The sequence below is a fragment of the Sinocyclocheilus rhinocerous genome, unplaced genomic scaffold (assembly GCF_001515625.1).
Source record: "Sinocyclocheilus rhinocerous isolate Xijiao unplaced genomic scaffold, SAMN03320098_v1.1 scaffold1488, whole genome shotgun sequence".
NCBI lineage: Eukaryota > Metazoa > Chordata > Actinopteri > Cypriniformes > Cyprinidae > Sinocyclocheilus > Sinocyclocheilus rhinocerous.
The window spans coordinates 2,004,210-2,019,668 of record NW_015633542.1 but is presented as its reverse complement, the minus strand read 5'-3'; the positions used below and the strand labels follow the sequence as shown (position 1 = coordinate 2,019,668).

At 34.3% G+C, this 15,459-nt stretch overlaps 2 protein-coding genes across 4 annotated transcripts in view; one reads left to right on the top strand and one right to left on the bottom strand.

Moving 5' to 3' along the window:
* Nucleotides 1–132: 132 nt before the first annotated feature.
* LOC107744382 (hepatocyte growth factor-like protein) lies at nucleotides 133–12,795 on the bottom strand. 2 transcript variants are annotated; one of them, XM_016558001.1, is made up of 18 exons: nucleotides 12,675–12,795; nucleotides 11,483–11,627; nucleotides 10,485–10,600; nucleotides 10,217–10,331; nucleotides 9,003–9,139; nucleotides 8,799–8,919; nucleotides 8,443–8,561; nucleotides 6,771–6,942; nucleotides 6,194–6,324; nucleotides 5,422–5,506; nucleotides 5,195–5,331; nucleotides 4,766–4,798; nucleotides 4,564–4,678; nucleotides 4,373–4,450; nucleotides 4,134–4,280; nucleotides 2,438–2,544; nucleotides 1,625–1,764; nucleotides 133–585 (listed from the first exon to the last, which is right to left on the bottom strand). In XM_016558001.1, exons 1-18 carry the CDS (start codon nucleotides 12,727–12,729, stop codon nucleotides 424–426), a joined length of 2,115 nt encoding a protein of 704 aa, XP_016413487.1. In that variant the 5' UTR covers nucleotides 12,730–12,795; the 3' UTR covers nucleotides 133–423. The 2 variants fall into 2 exon arrangements, with proteins under 2 accessions (XP_016413487.1, XP_016413486.1); XM_016558000.1 differs by having other exon boundaries at nucleotides 5,404–5,506; nucleotides 12,675–12,794.
* Nucleotides 12,796–14,276: 1,481 nt separating this feature from the next.
* The window catches only part of LOC107744383 (protein ABHD14B-like), a 2,608-nt gene continuing 1,425 nt past the window's right edge, over nucleotides 14,277–15,459 (top strand). The window contains exons 1-2 of one of the 2 annotated variants that reach the window (XM_016558003.1): nucleotides 14,277–14,392; nucleotides 14,585–14,825. In XM_016558003.1, the coding sequence (XP_016413489.1) occupies nucleotides 14,609–14,825 (217 nt within the window). In that variant the 5' untranslated portion in view covers nucleotides 14,277–14,392; nucleotides 14,585–14,608. Of the gene's footprint in view, nucleotides 14,393–14,514; nucleotides 14,826–15,459 lie in introns of both variants that reach the window. The other variant, XM_016558002.1, reaches the window with a different exon arrangement.

Below are 15,459 nucleotides of genomic sequence, written 5' to 3'. Positions count from 1 at the left end.
AACCATAGTACCATGATACTATCCCCACGATATATATATATATATATATGCAGTAAGCTATGGTACTACCATGCTTTAGATGGTTATATATATATATGGGACATATTAGAAGAATATTGGAGAGTAAAAACAGAATTTTGAATGTTTTATTCATAATAAAATCTACTTCATTCTATATTCCGTTTTAGTGTAAAAGTATGTGCACCTGTATATCTATGTTCCACAAATGAAAGCATACATATGTAAATTAAACCCCAAATTCAGAATGATACAAAAAGCAAACATAATCTTATAAAACACAGTATTTTTACGTATATTACATTCCGTCTACCTAATATATTTATATTTTAGCATATAGAAGATTGAGCAGTATGAAACGTCTGGTAAAAGATGTTGTGTGTTATGATACGAGTTGTTCTGTCATCAGGTCATCTCCATGACCTTCTTGATCCAATCCACATAAAAAGACACACGGATGAAGATGTTTGGTTGGCCGGCGTGTCCACAGCGGCGCATTGGTATGATCACTCCTTCTAGGACCCAACAGTCGCTGTTCTGACAGGCCAGAGGGCCGCCGTAGTCTCTCTGGAAGAGTGAAAAAAAAGAACGTTACAGCGCACCTGCATCGAGCACGTCTTACTCATTTCACAATCCTCACTTACATCTATTGCAAAAGCAGAACTTAAAACTCATGCAGCCGCACAAACGCATTGAAAGGAAATGTTTGAAGCTCTTAATGCCTCATACACATTTTGCAAGCTTTTTGCAAGCTAAGCAATGTCTAGATCAGTGGTTCTCTTGTTTTACTTAAGGAGCCAGATTTTACACACTATTTTACACAAAATTGTTTATCTTAAAAAAACATTAAAAACAAAAAAAAAAATTAAAGATTTAATCTAATTTTCTATCTAAAGATGAATGAAATCAATCCAAAATTGTTTATCATATAAAAATCCTTAAAATAATAAAAAAATAAATAAAAAATAAAAAAATTCTACCAAAAGATGGATGAAACTTATTTCAAAATTATTTATCATACAAAACTTCTTAAAATTAAATGATTAAATAAAATTTTCCATGAAAAGATGGATGAAACCAAACAAAATTATTATACAAAAATCCTTAAAATTAAAAAAATATATATTTTATTTAAAAATGTATTTAACACACAAAGTCTTTAAAATTAAAATATTAAATCAAATTTCCTACCAAAAACTGGATGAAACCAACCAAAATTGTTTAGCATTCAAAAATCCTTCAAATTAAAAGATTAAATCTTAAAGTAAATGAAATTTTAAAGTAGAAAGACTTTTATAGTGTATAAATACAGCATAAAGTATGATTGAACACAAAGCCTTTGACGTCATCAATAAATGGAATGCGTTTTTCCTTCTTTTTAAAAGCTTAATTATTGACTATGACTGATTATAAAGTCACTTGCATTTAATTATTTGAATTTAGCATTGCTTTTTCGTGTCAGAACATACAGAAAAACAGTGGTCAGTACACACATGTAACCAGAATCACCAGTATCACCAGTCACATAAACTCATATTTGTTTTCAAATGATCCATGGTGTTAAAATGTGTAAAAGCGGAGAACAAAACAGTTGACACATCTGTACCTCACAGGCACCAACTCCGGCCACGAAGGGCATGGTGCACATCTCATTCTCACGGACATGGCCCTTGAAATACAGGTTACAGTCTTTATTGCTCAGTACAGGCATCTGAGCCACATTCAGTACAGTCTCATCCCCCTTTCCTGAGAGAGAGAAGCAGAGAGGATCAGTGATGGGAAGCGAAAGAGGACAAAACATCTTTTACATCTAACCAGACACTGCATGACAAATGATGCACAAAATGAATACACCATATCCAGTTATATATGATGTAATTAATGTGTTATATTCTACTTGTACAGACAGAACTGCAGAGAAGTGCAACAAGACGAGGCTGATCAAAAATACAATAATATTGTGAAATATTATTACAATTTAAATGAACTGTTTTCTATTTGAATATATTGTAAAATGTAATTTATTCCTGTGACGCAAAGCTGAATTTTCAGCATCATTACTCCAGTCTTCAGTGTCACATGATCCTTCAGAAATCATTCTAATATGCTGGTTTGCTGCTCTAGAATAATTTCTTCTTCTTATCAGTAGTATATATACAGTAGTTGTGCTGCTGGAAACCATGATACATTTTCTTCAAGATTCTTTCATGAACAGAAAGTTCGAAAGAACAGTATTTATTTGAAATTGAAATCTTTAGCAACAATATAAATGTCTTTACTGTCACTTTTGATCAACTTAATGCATCTTTGCTGAATAAAAGCATTCATATTTTTCAAAAAGAAAATCATTCTGAACCCAAACTTTTAAACAGTAGTGTATAACAGGAGGTATTATAGCTAAAACAGACTAGAGTTTCACCTTTTGTTTCTCCCCAACCAGCGATTTCACAGATGATTCCATCTGGAACGATGTATCGCTCAGGAGGAAGACATATTTGAGACACGCGCTCATTAAACTGGGCAGGACTGCAGGAGAAGAGACAGATATGTTTATTAGAGGGTGAATTTGGAGTCAAGACACTTTAAAGAATGCCTTCCAAAAAAGGTTGTACAGTCTTAAAAATAAAGGTTGTTTATTGACATTGATGGTTGATGAATAATTTTTAACATCCATGGAACATTTCCAAGGTTCTTTATAGTGTAAAATGTTCTTTAGATTTTTTAAATGTTCTTCACATTAAGAAAAAAAATGGTTCATTTAAAGGGGTAGTTCACCCAAAAATGCAAATTACCCCATGATTTACTCACCTTCAAGCCATCCTAGGAGTATATGACTTTCTTCTTTCAGACGAATACAATCAGAGTTATATAAAAAAATGTCCTGGCTCTTTCAAGCTTTATAATGGCAGTGAATGGGTGTTGATATTCAATAGTCCAATAGAAGTCTAATAAAGTGCATCCATCCATCACAAAAAAGTGCTCCACACGGCTGAATAAAGGTCTTCTGAAGCGAAGCGATGTGTTTATGTAATAAAAATATTCATATTTAAAACTTTATAAACCATAATCTCTAGCTTCCGCTAACTGATATACGCACGCTCACAAGAGAGTGGTGTCCAGCGGATGACGTAGGATGCAGGCGTAGCGTAAGCTCCGTTGAGAATATTCTAGTCTCACGAGAACCACGTTTTGTTTACAGCAAAGGAAAACCAGTCTCCTCTTGGCTTATATCGAAATCCTCTGACATTTTTCTTTACAAATCGTCATTTTGTACTTCTAATTAGTGACCGTTGTTTTGTTTCGATCTCTCCCCTGCGGGAGCACTTTTTATGATGGATGGATGCACTTTATTTTGCTTCAAAATATAAACCGCCATTCACTGCCATTATAAAGCTTGAAAGAGCCAGGACATTTTTAATATAACTCCAATTGTATTCATCTGAAAGAAGAAAGTCATACACACCTAGGATGGTTACTCACTTGAGGGTGAGTAAATCTTGGGGTAATTTTCATTTTTGGGTGAACTATCCCTTTAAGAACTGTTGACTAAAAGGTTCTTTGAGGAACCAAAAATAGCTATTCTATGGCACTGAAAACCCCTTTCTTTATTTTTAAGAGTGTAAAACCAAAGCATGTTGTAAACTGCTGTGTTTGTGTTTAGGAGTGGCGTTCCAGCGGATGACGTAGGACGTAGGCTTAGCGTAAGCTCCGGTGAGAAGTGACGAGCGCGGAAGCACCGGTCAGGAATTAGAAGTACAAAACAAGGGATTTGTAAAAAAAAATGTCGGAAGATTTTGATATAAGCCAAGAGGACCGCCATTCACTGCCATTATAAAGCTTGAAAGAGCCAGGACATTTTTAATATAACTCCAATTGTATTCATCTGAAAGAAGAAAGTCATACACACCTAGGATGGTTACTCACTTGAGGGTGAGTAAATCTTGGGGTAATTTTCATTTTTGGGTGAACTATCCCTTTAAGAACTGTTGACTAAAAGGTTCTTTGAGGAACCAAAAATAGCTATTCTATGGCACTGAAAACCCCTTTCTTTATTTTTAAGAGTGTAAAACCAAAGCATGTTGTAAACTGCTGTGTTTGTGTTTAGTATGAAGTACGTTTCTAGCTGAAGCATGACCAGGTGGGATTCAGAAGGACCACAGACGATCTTGGTGAGAGAAATAGTTTGTCTGTCTGGTTCACCTTCCTTTGGATCACGGAACAAGGTGCCCATCATTGTACTATATCCTGTGAGGTCCACATAACTGCATAAAATCACCAACAAGCACGTGCATATTTAATAAAATGCCCCTGCTGTCCAACTCTGAACATTAATTACTGAAGAACACGGAGTTACCAAGATGAGAAGCATTGTTTAGTGCTGATCACCCATTTGGAATTGACCAGAGAACCTCCACAGAAGTGATTTCCTTTCCTGAGAAGACATGTAGTGGCCACAAATATATTTGTCAACAAGAAACACTGTTTGCAAACCAATTTCACTTCCATAAAGTGACATAATTTGGGACAGTTTATAGTAAGACTAACCGGTCTCGAAGGCTGACGGTCCAGGGAGAGTTTCCAGGTGTGCCGCCCACTATTCTTAACCTGCTCTTCACAGTCCGGTCGTCCCGCTTCCCACACTCGTTAAACACAACCTCCGCTTTTTACACACAGTGGAGGGCAAGTTAGAACCACAATCATACACATCAAAGTCTGTACTGGACACTGTATATTGTTTTTGACTTACCTGTTGGCCCAATAATTGGCACTCTCTCTCCAGCTATAACAACATAAAGAAGAACAAAAAAAATAGTTTAATTAATTAATTAATTAATTAACTAACAATATTTATTTTAAATATATTACCATTAATAATTTATAAAAAAATATTGGAAATGATTTAATTAGTATTATTAACTATTTATTATTGCTATAATTATTAATAAACTATTATTGATATACATTCTCATAACGATGAAAAAATAGCTAATTTGGACTTTTCTGCTACATTCAGCATGTTTCACCATATTTAATCTTCTGCTCATTTTCACACAAAAAATGTAAAAAAGTTGCAAAAAAGTGCACAGATTCTGTGAGAGCCTGGTTATTAGAAGATAAAAGAGCAGACATGACTGAATGAGATTGAAAAGAGCGTCTATAGACATTGATGCTTCACCACACTGCTTGATGGCACAGTAGTCAAACTCAGTCTTGGGGTCAGTGGTGTAGCACCAGGGCCCGTGATGGTCACCGTCAGGGTTCCTGCAGTAGTTGTCGGTCAGGTTGGCCTCTGGGTGTGTTTTGGGGTTTATCCTGTAAATAGATGTGCATAAATGACCTCGAATTTATACTTTAGACCAACTTTAAATGGAATTTTATTCTTACTTGGTTTTGTGAGGTGTATTGACACTCCATTTCTGGCAGAGAATACCTTTACGCGTCTTGCGGACAACACCCCGATAGTTTTTGCCGATTTCATTATAGCAATCTAGTTTAAAGAGAAGAAAACCTGGTTATTCACACTGCCATTCAAAAAAATTGGGGTTAGTAAGATTTTTGTTTTTTTTAAGCTTTTGAAGGAAGTCTTCTGCTCACCAAGGCTGCATTGATTTGATCAAAAATACAGTAAAATGGTTAAATATCATTACAACTTAAAATAACATGTTTTCTATTTGAATATATTTTAAAATGTAATTTATTCCTGTGATGCAAAGCTGTATTTTCAGCATCATTACTCCAGTCTTCAGTGTCACATGATCCTTCAGAAATCATTCTAATATGCTGATTTGCTGCTCATGAAACATTTCTCATTATTATCAGTGCTGAAAACAGTTGTGCTGCTTCATATTTTTGTGGAAACAGTGATACATGTTTCTTCAGTATTCCTTGATAAATAGAAAGTTCAAAAGAACAGCATTTATTTCAAATAGAAATGTTCTGTAACATTATAAATGTTATCATTAATAAAAGTATTATTTCCTTTCAAAAATAAATCTTACTGACCCCAAATTTTGAATGGTACTGTATACACAGTATGCATATTAAGTACATATGAAGTGTGCATTGATTTGTCATGAAGATTTTTCTCTTCCCACAAAGACAAAGCACAGCCAAAATGTCTTTAGAAATGAAACTGTAGTTGATGTTTTTAATCACTAGCGGGCGCCAACTGTACCTTCAGCCTCAATGTCATCAGCACAGCGTTTGATCTGCAGACAGAGAGCCGTCCTCATCTCAGAGAGAGACGTGAAACACCAGGGCGCCTCTGAACCGTCCGGGTTACGGCAGTAGTTCTCCTCCAGACCCCTAAAGGTGGAAAGAGGAAAGAAAGAGAAGGATAAAGAGTCACAATCAACCAGTTTATACTGTTTTGATGAAGTTTGTTTCTTCCTCAGAACAGATTTGGAGAAATGTAGCATCACATCACTTGCTCACCAGTGGATGCTCTGCAGTGAATGGGTGCCGTCAGAATGAGAGTCCAAACAGCTGATAAAAACATCACAATAATCCACAAGTAATCCACACCACTCCAGTCCATCAGTTAACGTCTTGTGAAGCGAAAAGCTGCGTGTTTGTAAGAAACAAATCCATCATTATGATGTTTAAACTGTTGCTTCTAGCCAAAATACGACTCCATAATGTGTTTGGACTCTCATTCTGACGGCACCCATTCACTTCAGAGGATCCATGGCCTGAGGGTGAGTATATTTTCAGCTCATTTTCATTTTTGGCAAAGTATTCCTTTAACTCACTTGCACTCATAGGTTTTGGGGAAAAATGGGTGTTCATGTGGTTTCTGGGCGTCCCAGCGCTGACAGGGGATTCCAGAGGTCGTTTCATTGACTTTGCCCCTGTAATCCTCTCCACGACCCCGAAAACAATTAGTGGTGTAGCTGGAGCGAAAACGGCGCTTAGGAGACTCAGCTATAGGATGGAAAGAAAGAAGGCGATTTAAAGAGGAAGAAATTCATGTACTAAAGAGATCTCACTCACTGATGTAGAGTTGTAACTAGTTGGCTGTATATTGGACAGATGCAGTAATTTGTTGTCCAATCGTCTGTCAATGACAGAAAATAACAGATTTCAGCAACTCTACTTTAGTACCGTTTATATTATAAACTCAACTGTGTGAATGTCACACATGTGCTCCTGACGGATCAATCATTGCATATTCATAAAGAATAATACTGTCGTCCGACTTGTGAACCCAATGCAATAAACTGCTATTAATGCTGTGCTCTCAAACAGAACACCATATGCGTGTTTCTGACTTTCGTTTATATAGTTGTCTCTTTGAACAGCACTGATGCGACTGGAAATGACAGGCAGCAATGTCCCCAGGAAGATAAAGATCTGTGTCCTTTCAACAGAATGAATGAATAAGAATCCAAACGATTTGCATGGAGATTGAAATTCATGCACTGCTAACAGAATGCAAATGACTGTTAAAGGTTATTAGTGTCGTGCCAGCATTTTAACGTTGACATTGCATCAAGAATTGACTTGGGACTTCAGAGCTTTTTTTTCTTTTTTCTTTTTCTTCAGTTTAATCTCTGCTATGTATCTCTAACATTTAGATTTTAAAATAATGTTTCAGAAATGCTATAAGAAAAGATAAATAAATAAAAAAACCCACTTGTATTCAAGACACTATGGAAACAAGTATTGATATCTAATGCAGTGTTGCTTCTTAAGCATCTTGTTTCAAGAATTTGGGGATTTTTAATTGGAAAATAAACTAAAACTAAAACCATCAGCGCTTTCCTTGCTTAAAATAAAATGTTAACTCAAATATAATATCAAAATATAATAATTGTATAATTATTTCAGGTAGTTGCCAAGGAAACATTTCTAATTTTAATTTAGTTTGAATTGATGTACTAAACAAAAACAAGTTAATAAAAACTGAAATAAAAATGAATAAAAAACTATAGAGACAAAATGACAAATACATGCAACAAATTACTGAAACTTTAACTAAAATTAAAATGAAACTGGAAAATAAAAAAAATATTGAAAATATTAATAAAAACTACAACAGTATCTTTATACTAAAATAACATGAGTCATAAAATGCATGTTTATTCTATGATAAACATTCAAAAATAGCTGTGTGCTCAAAAAAGATAAATTTTATGCAAGCAACATATGCATTGCTAATATTTTACTATAGTATAGTTGTTTCACCAGTGCCTGATTAGTTTTGGAGTCTTGTAAAAGTATACAATTAATTCATTTATTTATAATTTTTTAACACCTTGTCATAAGTAAGTCTATCTTCATGGAGAGAACAAAGTGAATAACAAAAGTCATACAATTACCAAAAACCTAAAACATTTAAAATAAACAAAAATAAATAAATAAATAAATAAAATACCATGAAATGAAATATGTATCCTTGTTGTAAGGAGCAGAAATACTCACGGCACTTGCGTATATCACAGCTCTCTCTCTCCATCGTCGGGGCAGTGGTGTAGCACCAGGGCACCGGAGACGCATCCGGGTTACGGCAATAATTATCATCTAAACTTTTATCAGGATACCTGGTTTCACAAACATCAGATATGAAGTTATTTTACATTATTATATCACCATCAACTAAAAATCACAGCAATACTAGATGATTAAAATGCATTGCCAAAAAGCTCTGAGAATAGCTCCTGCAGCATTTGAGCGCAGATACAGAAACTTGCTTTGATACTCCAATATCCAGTGCAATTATATTCCCACATTATTAAGTGTGACTTTAGTTCTGTGGTACATGGTTATGTCATATTTACTTCTCTGGCTGATAGATGTGTTGATGCGGATACTGTTGGTCCCATCTCTGACACTCTTTACCGCTCACTGTGTGATCCACCTGACCTCTGTAGTCTTCTCCATTACAGGTGATGCACACCTCTAATGGAGAAACATACACAAACATCTGCTCAGAACATGCTTATGAAAGTAAATCCACAATGCAAACGTGTAACTGGCCCTACCATCTTTGCACTGGGGAATGTCGCAGCTCTCATATCTGCGTTCAGGGTCAGTGGTGTAACACCAGGGTCCAATGGGGTCGCCGTCCGGATTACGGCAATAGTTCAGCTCCAGGCCATTAGTAGCAGACGGAGTCCATCTATTCCAAACAGTGGTGACATCATTCTAATATCGCAGTTGCACATTCAGTCATTAAAAGGATCTTAGAGTAAAATATATATTCACTACTGTTTATTCAGCAAGGATGCATTAAATTGATTATAAGTGACAGTACATTTTCAACTTTCTATTCAAAGAATCCTGAAAAAAATGCATTACGGTTTCTACAAAAATTTGAAGCAGCACTACTGTTTTCAACACTGATAATAACCAGAAATGTTTCTTGAGCAGCAAATCAGCATATCAGAATGATTTCTGAAGGATCATGCGACACTGAAGACTGGAGTAATGATGCTGAAAATTCAGCTTTGCATCACAGGAATAAATTACATTTGAAAATATATTACAATAGAAAAGTTATTTTTTTAATTTGAATAATATTTCTGATCAAATAAAAGCAGCCTGGGTGAGAATATTTTGATTTCCTTCAAAAACATCTTCCCAATTCCAAACTTTTAAATGGCATGTTAAATACAATCACATCATGTTTAACAAAAACTACTAATATATTTGCTTTTTTTAACCACGTACAGTGGATTTGGACAACATAAAAATGACCCTCTTTACTTGATCTTTTTGTGCATGATTTATCAGTGCATGCTATTCCAACGGGAAAAAATGTGTGTTCGCAGATGCAACTTGATTTGATATTTTGTATCAAATGCATTTCCATTCAGACATGTAAAAAAAAAAAAAGGTTGTTTAAAAAAAAAAAAAAAGTATGGTGTCCCATACTCGGAATTTGTGCTCTGCAGTGAGTAGTGAACACACACTGTGAACACACAACCGGAGTCTGGGGAGCAGTTGTGGTACTGAGGGTGGAAGAGAGCGCTGGTCATTCACTCCCCCCACCTAAGACTCGAACCTGCAACCTTTGGGTCACAAGTCTGACTTTCTAACCATTAAGCCATGACTGCCCCAAACAAAAGTGTCCAAATAAGAATTTAGTAGGTACTGCTATGTTACAATTAATAATAATTAAAAAACATATTTCACATACAAATAAAGTTTACATAAAGTTTATGCAACATACTGTATGCTATGTCTAATCTCATACCTGTGATCATGAGGGAATTTGGACCACCACTGTTGACATGTTCGTCCACTCTTAGTCGTCGACACTTTCCCTCGATAGTCTTCTCCTTTACCCACAATGCACTTCCTTACATAGACTGAGTACAGCAGAACATTATGAACATGTGACTACAGAGGCACTTATATCATAAGTGGTGGTTAAGCGATATGGGTTTTTAATGGCTGATGACATAGTACATCTCCTTATAATCTTTCAAACGGTCTAATACTTTTGAGAATCTATTTGTCACCTTTCATCTCATAAAGGTCACAGTTCACGTTTCTCTTGACGTCTGCATTGTCTCTGTCGCCCACCCAGGGCAGATGTTTACACACCAAAGACGGACGAAACTCATAACTGAAAGCTCTGGAAAGTTCAAAAACACATCAAAAATACATATTGCATTCCCTTGTTTAAAAGAAGTGTGCTTAAGTGCATTCAATGTGTACTTGTAGTGTGCTTTAAATCTTAACGGTATATTTTTTACGTATTTAAAAAAAGATGTACTTGCAGATAATATAATATTAATGAAATAAAAGGCCATTTAAGTGTACTTAAAGACAGACCGTTTCATGGCTGTTTTTTAACACACTTAAGTACACTTTTAGAAAGTGCAGTTTGTAACAATGCCAAATTAAAAGTGCTGCATTTTAAATCATTCTGTTTTAATAAACGTTGCCATGCTTTAAGGATGTACACTTATTTTGATGTGTTGACTAACATATTAAGCACAAGTGAAGTATTTGATTATAATTTTAACAGTAGTGTGTTATTTGATATTATATTTAAAGTTAACATTGTACAAAATTGCAAAAGACAATAGAAGTAATTATGAAACTACATATAAAGATATATTAAAGCCCTACTTAAGTGGGTCAAAAAAAGCTAAGTTCAGCTAACTGCATTTAAAATAAATGTATAATTATTAACAGAATAAATAATATATTTTCATTTAAATAACATGAAATGAAGTGCCCGAAAACATCACATTTAGTTTGAACTTAAGTATATTATTTAAAAGTACATATTTTGGTAATAAGTATACTTAATAATATATTTATTTTTCACATTTACAGAGAAAGTAAGGAAATAAATGCTAAACAAATGAAATTATTTGTGGGAAAAGGCAATTTAGATTTTTTTAACTAGACCTTTTTAAAACATTCAACTACATAGTGAGAATGATGTTTTGGGTACAGAGCTGATACATGCAATGCATGCTGGGAAAGGAAAGTAGGGATATGAGACCTGCATTCTGGACTCTCTGTGCAGCGTTTAGCACAATCCTCCAAAGTGATTCCCGGAAGTTCAGTCAGACGGTTGACGTTCCAGGATTTCAGGACCAGCTCTCTCCCCTCGGATCGCTGGAAATCATTCAGTGCGCTGCGAAATGCTGTGAAAACACACATCAGAAAGATGCACTAGTCATTTGACCACTTTGGATTTATTTAGTAATAAAGAAAATCAAGTTGAAACGCCCAAAACCAAAAAGAAATGACAAGACTATTTTTTTGTGACAGAAGTTATTAGATGAAAACAATGTTGTTTAAAATAAAATGAAATCATTGTTACAGTGCATGTTCAAAAACATGCCACAGTCTATAAAACATGTAACCTTTTTTGGCATGTTGTTAGTGAATCAGACAAACTCTTTGTGCCAACTTAAAATGTTGTAATGTTCCTTCTCTCTCTCTGTGTGTGTGTGTCTGTGTGTGTGTGTCAGAGGGGCTTAAACACACATGACCTTTGGATTTGTAAACTACATCTGTTCCACAAAATTCCCAGTGGCATGGCATGATCATGAAGTGATGCCCAAATAACTACACAGTACACAGAAACTGGCACAGAAACCAGTTCACAGCTGTACACACATGCTTATGTTTGAATTCATTAAACATCTATATGAATATGTACCTGTACACATGATGAAAAATGCCATTAATAACATAAAATGCGACTAGAATACTGTGTAAGTCCATTAAGTTACCATGACACTGAATCTTGTTAATTTACCATGGTAATTCCATGTTTTCACATTGAATGTTTGTATATATAATATCAAGAAAGTGCAATAAATCTCTCTATAAGCATTTTTATTTTTTTTTACTGTGAACTTTGTTTAACTCAACCTATTCTGTTCTTTAAAACATACCATTGTTTCGGCCAAAATATAAATTGTAATTCCTTGTAAAGTAATAATGAATTATTATAGGATCTTTAAGATTAGGGAACTTTCACATTCTGTCTGTAAATTAGTTTTATGACAGTGGTGGATAATACTACCCATAGTTTTATTATAGTACTTATGGTGTTTGAGCAGAAACATGGTGAATGGAGTAACTTATGTTCGTTGGCTGTTTGGGGAGTCTAAACAATTAGGCTGTCTAAAAACAATTCACCTTAAAACACAATATTTAATGTATCAAAATACTGATCTTACCATGAATTGTGTCGGGCCAAAGCAGCAGAGCTGTGAGAAAGAAGAGTGGAATCATGGTATAAGAGCTGCTTTACTCCAACAGCAGAGCTCCTCTGAGGACTTTGATTCTTTTTGAATGGTTGAATTGATGAAGGGTGTGTGTGTGTGTGTGTGTGTGTGTTTACTCCTCAGCTGACCTGACAGAACATTTCCCAATAAATCTGGCCAAAGTAAACAACTCTTTACCTCAAACATATGGCAAAAACAATAAAACTGATAATAATAGTAATAACAACAATAATAACAAACGCCTATTATTATTATTATAACTTAAAATTCGTGGTATTAATAAAATTATTTTAATAATTATCCAAATTTGTTAATTAAATAGGCCTACTACTACCACTAGGCTACTACTAATAAATAACTACTTTTTTAATTTTATATCAACCATCTTTTTTCTTAATCATTTTAATGTTATGAATTTCCCCATCATTCACGTCAAAGACAACTGTTTTTGAGTAAGTCATTTAATCATTCACTTGAGTGAGTCATTAAATCATTACCTCAAACATATGGCAAAAACAATAAAACTGATAATAATAGTAATAACAACAATAATAACAAACGCCTATTATTATTATTATAACTTAAAATTCGTGGTATTAATAAAATTATTTTAATAATTATCAAAATTTGTTAATTAAATAGGCCTACTACTACCACTAGGCTACTACTAATAAATAACTACTTTTTAAATTTTATATCAACCATCTTTTTTCTTAATAATTTTAATGTTATGAATTTCCCCATCATTCACGTCAAAGACAACTGTTTTTGAGTAAGTCATTTAATCATTCACTTGAGTGAGTCATTAAATCATTTAACCGATCCCTTACTTTTATTTCGAGTCTTTCACGACCAAAACCGAAAAAGACATTTTCCTTACAAATTCCTACCTTAATTTCGATATTTTTTCCAAGAGCATGGCTTTATCAAAATAAAAAATAAAACAATAGTAGCTTAAATACACGATTACGCAATAAATTATCGACTTCAGTGAACGAAAAATATGACGGCGGTGAACGAGAACGATTCGTTCACTAAGTTACTTAAAAGATTTGTTTACAAACGTAAGAGCGCTGTTTGACACGATGGCCCATTTACACCTGATATTACAGGTTTGTAGCTGATCTGATCACAATTATATAACACTAAACCACACTTTAAACATGTGTAAATTAACCCAAGACGCATTGTGACCGGATCGCTCCATTCAGAAGTGACCAGGAACCGATTCTCACTGAAGGTGTCAAATCAAATCAGCATTCGCATCGACAAGTAGGCCTAGCTAATATGTAAATAGCGTTTTACATTTCAATCTCCATCTCAATACAAATGGAAAACGTGTGAAACGCTAAATATGAGCCATTTACCGTAAATAAAAACCGAACATATTTAAAATAATCCAAAGCAATTAGGCTAATGCATCAAATGTTAGGATCGTTTTAATTCAGTAACAGCATAGTGATTTTAAAAGCTGCGTGGAATTTAGTCATTCAATTATACATTATGAATTAATAATTAGCATAAAATAGGCTACGCTAGGTGATGTCGAGAAATCATGTTCGTTTATGGAGGTTGTATTTTGATAAGTTAGCCGCTAGAGGTCAGTGTGTCTCTCTGGTAAAAACTGACAGAATCTTCCGGGACTCAAACCTTCGCAGCAGTTTACACTGGTAAAAAAATACTTTACTATGTCATACTCAGGTTCATGGGTGAATTATTGAACTTTAACAAACCAAATTGATGAAATACTTTATGTACTGTGACTTATTCCAACTTCTGTTACTTCCTTCAGATCTCCGCAGAAATCAACGCTCAGCGTGTTTTGCTCGTGAACTTTGCTCTCGTGTTTTGTCTCGCCAGAGGTTGGTTTCGCTCTCGTTTGATTCATGTCTTCGGTTGAGATGTCTGAAGGCTCGGTTCGGGTGGAGATCTGCGGAGATCAGCCGCTGTTCTACCGACAGACGCTTCCGTCGAGCGGTGCCGCCAAACTCTGCGTCCTGCTGCTGCACGGGATCCGGTTCTCGTCGGAAAACTGGCTGAAGATCGGGACTCTGGAGACTTTAGCTGCCGCGGGTTACCGAGCTGTGGCCATCGACCTGCCAGGTGTGCTTCAGAAATACTGCGGTGATGATACCATGGTACAGAGATTATATTAGATGGTAATACTATGGTACTTTAAATATACCATAGTACTGGATAATTATCATTACGTACCATGGTATTTACATAGCCTACTTTACATCCATCCATAATATTACCATGGAACATAACAGAATCTTTTGTATGCCAAAAACATACCATGGTACTTTTTTGGTAATTTTAAAAATATGTTATTCGTTTATATTGTTAATGTGATATCAAATTTAGGTAATATTGTTATAATTATATTTAACCTTTATAAATAATTAAGATATCATTTAATAGCCTTTAATATGGACAGCGCTGTAAAGCATAAAATGTATTGTCATGTCAAAACAGTGGTAATTCCATGTTACTTTATTTTTGTTCATTTTTAAATATATTTTTATATTATTATTTTATACTGTTAATATCGTTATATACAAAATGTATTACTTTATTGTAATTATATTTAACTATTAGAAACAATTATAACATTTAAGCATTTAATATAAATATTTTTCATATAAATATAAATGTTTTTTTATAAAAACTGTAATATATATTACTGTTTTTATAAAAAATATTTTATATATATTTTTTAAATATAACGTTTTAA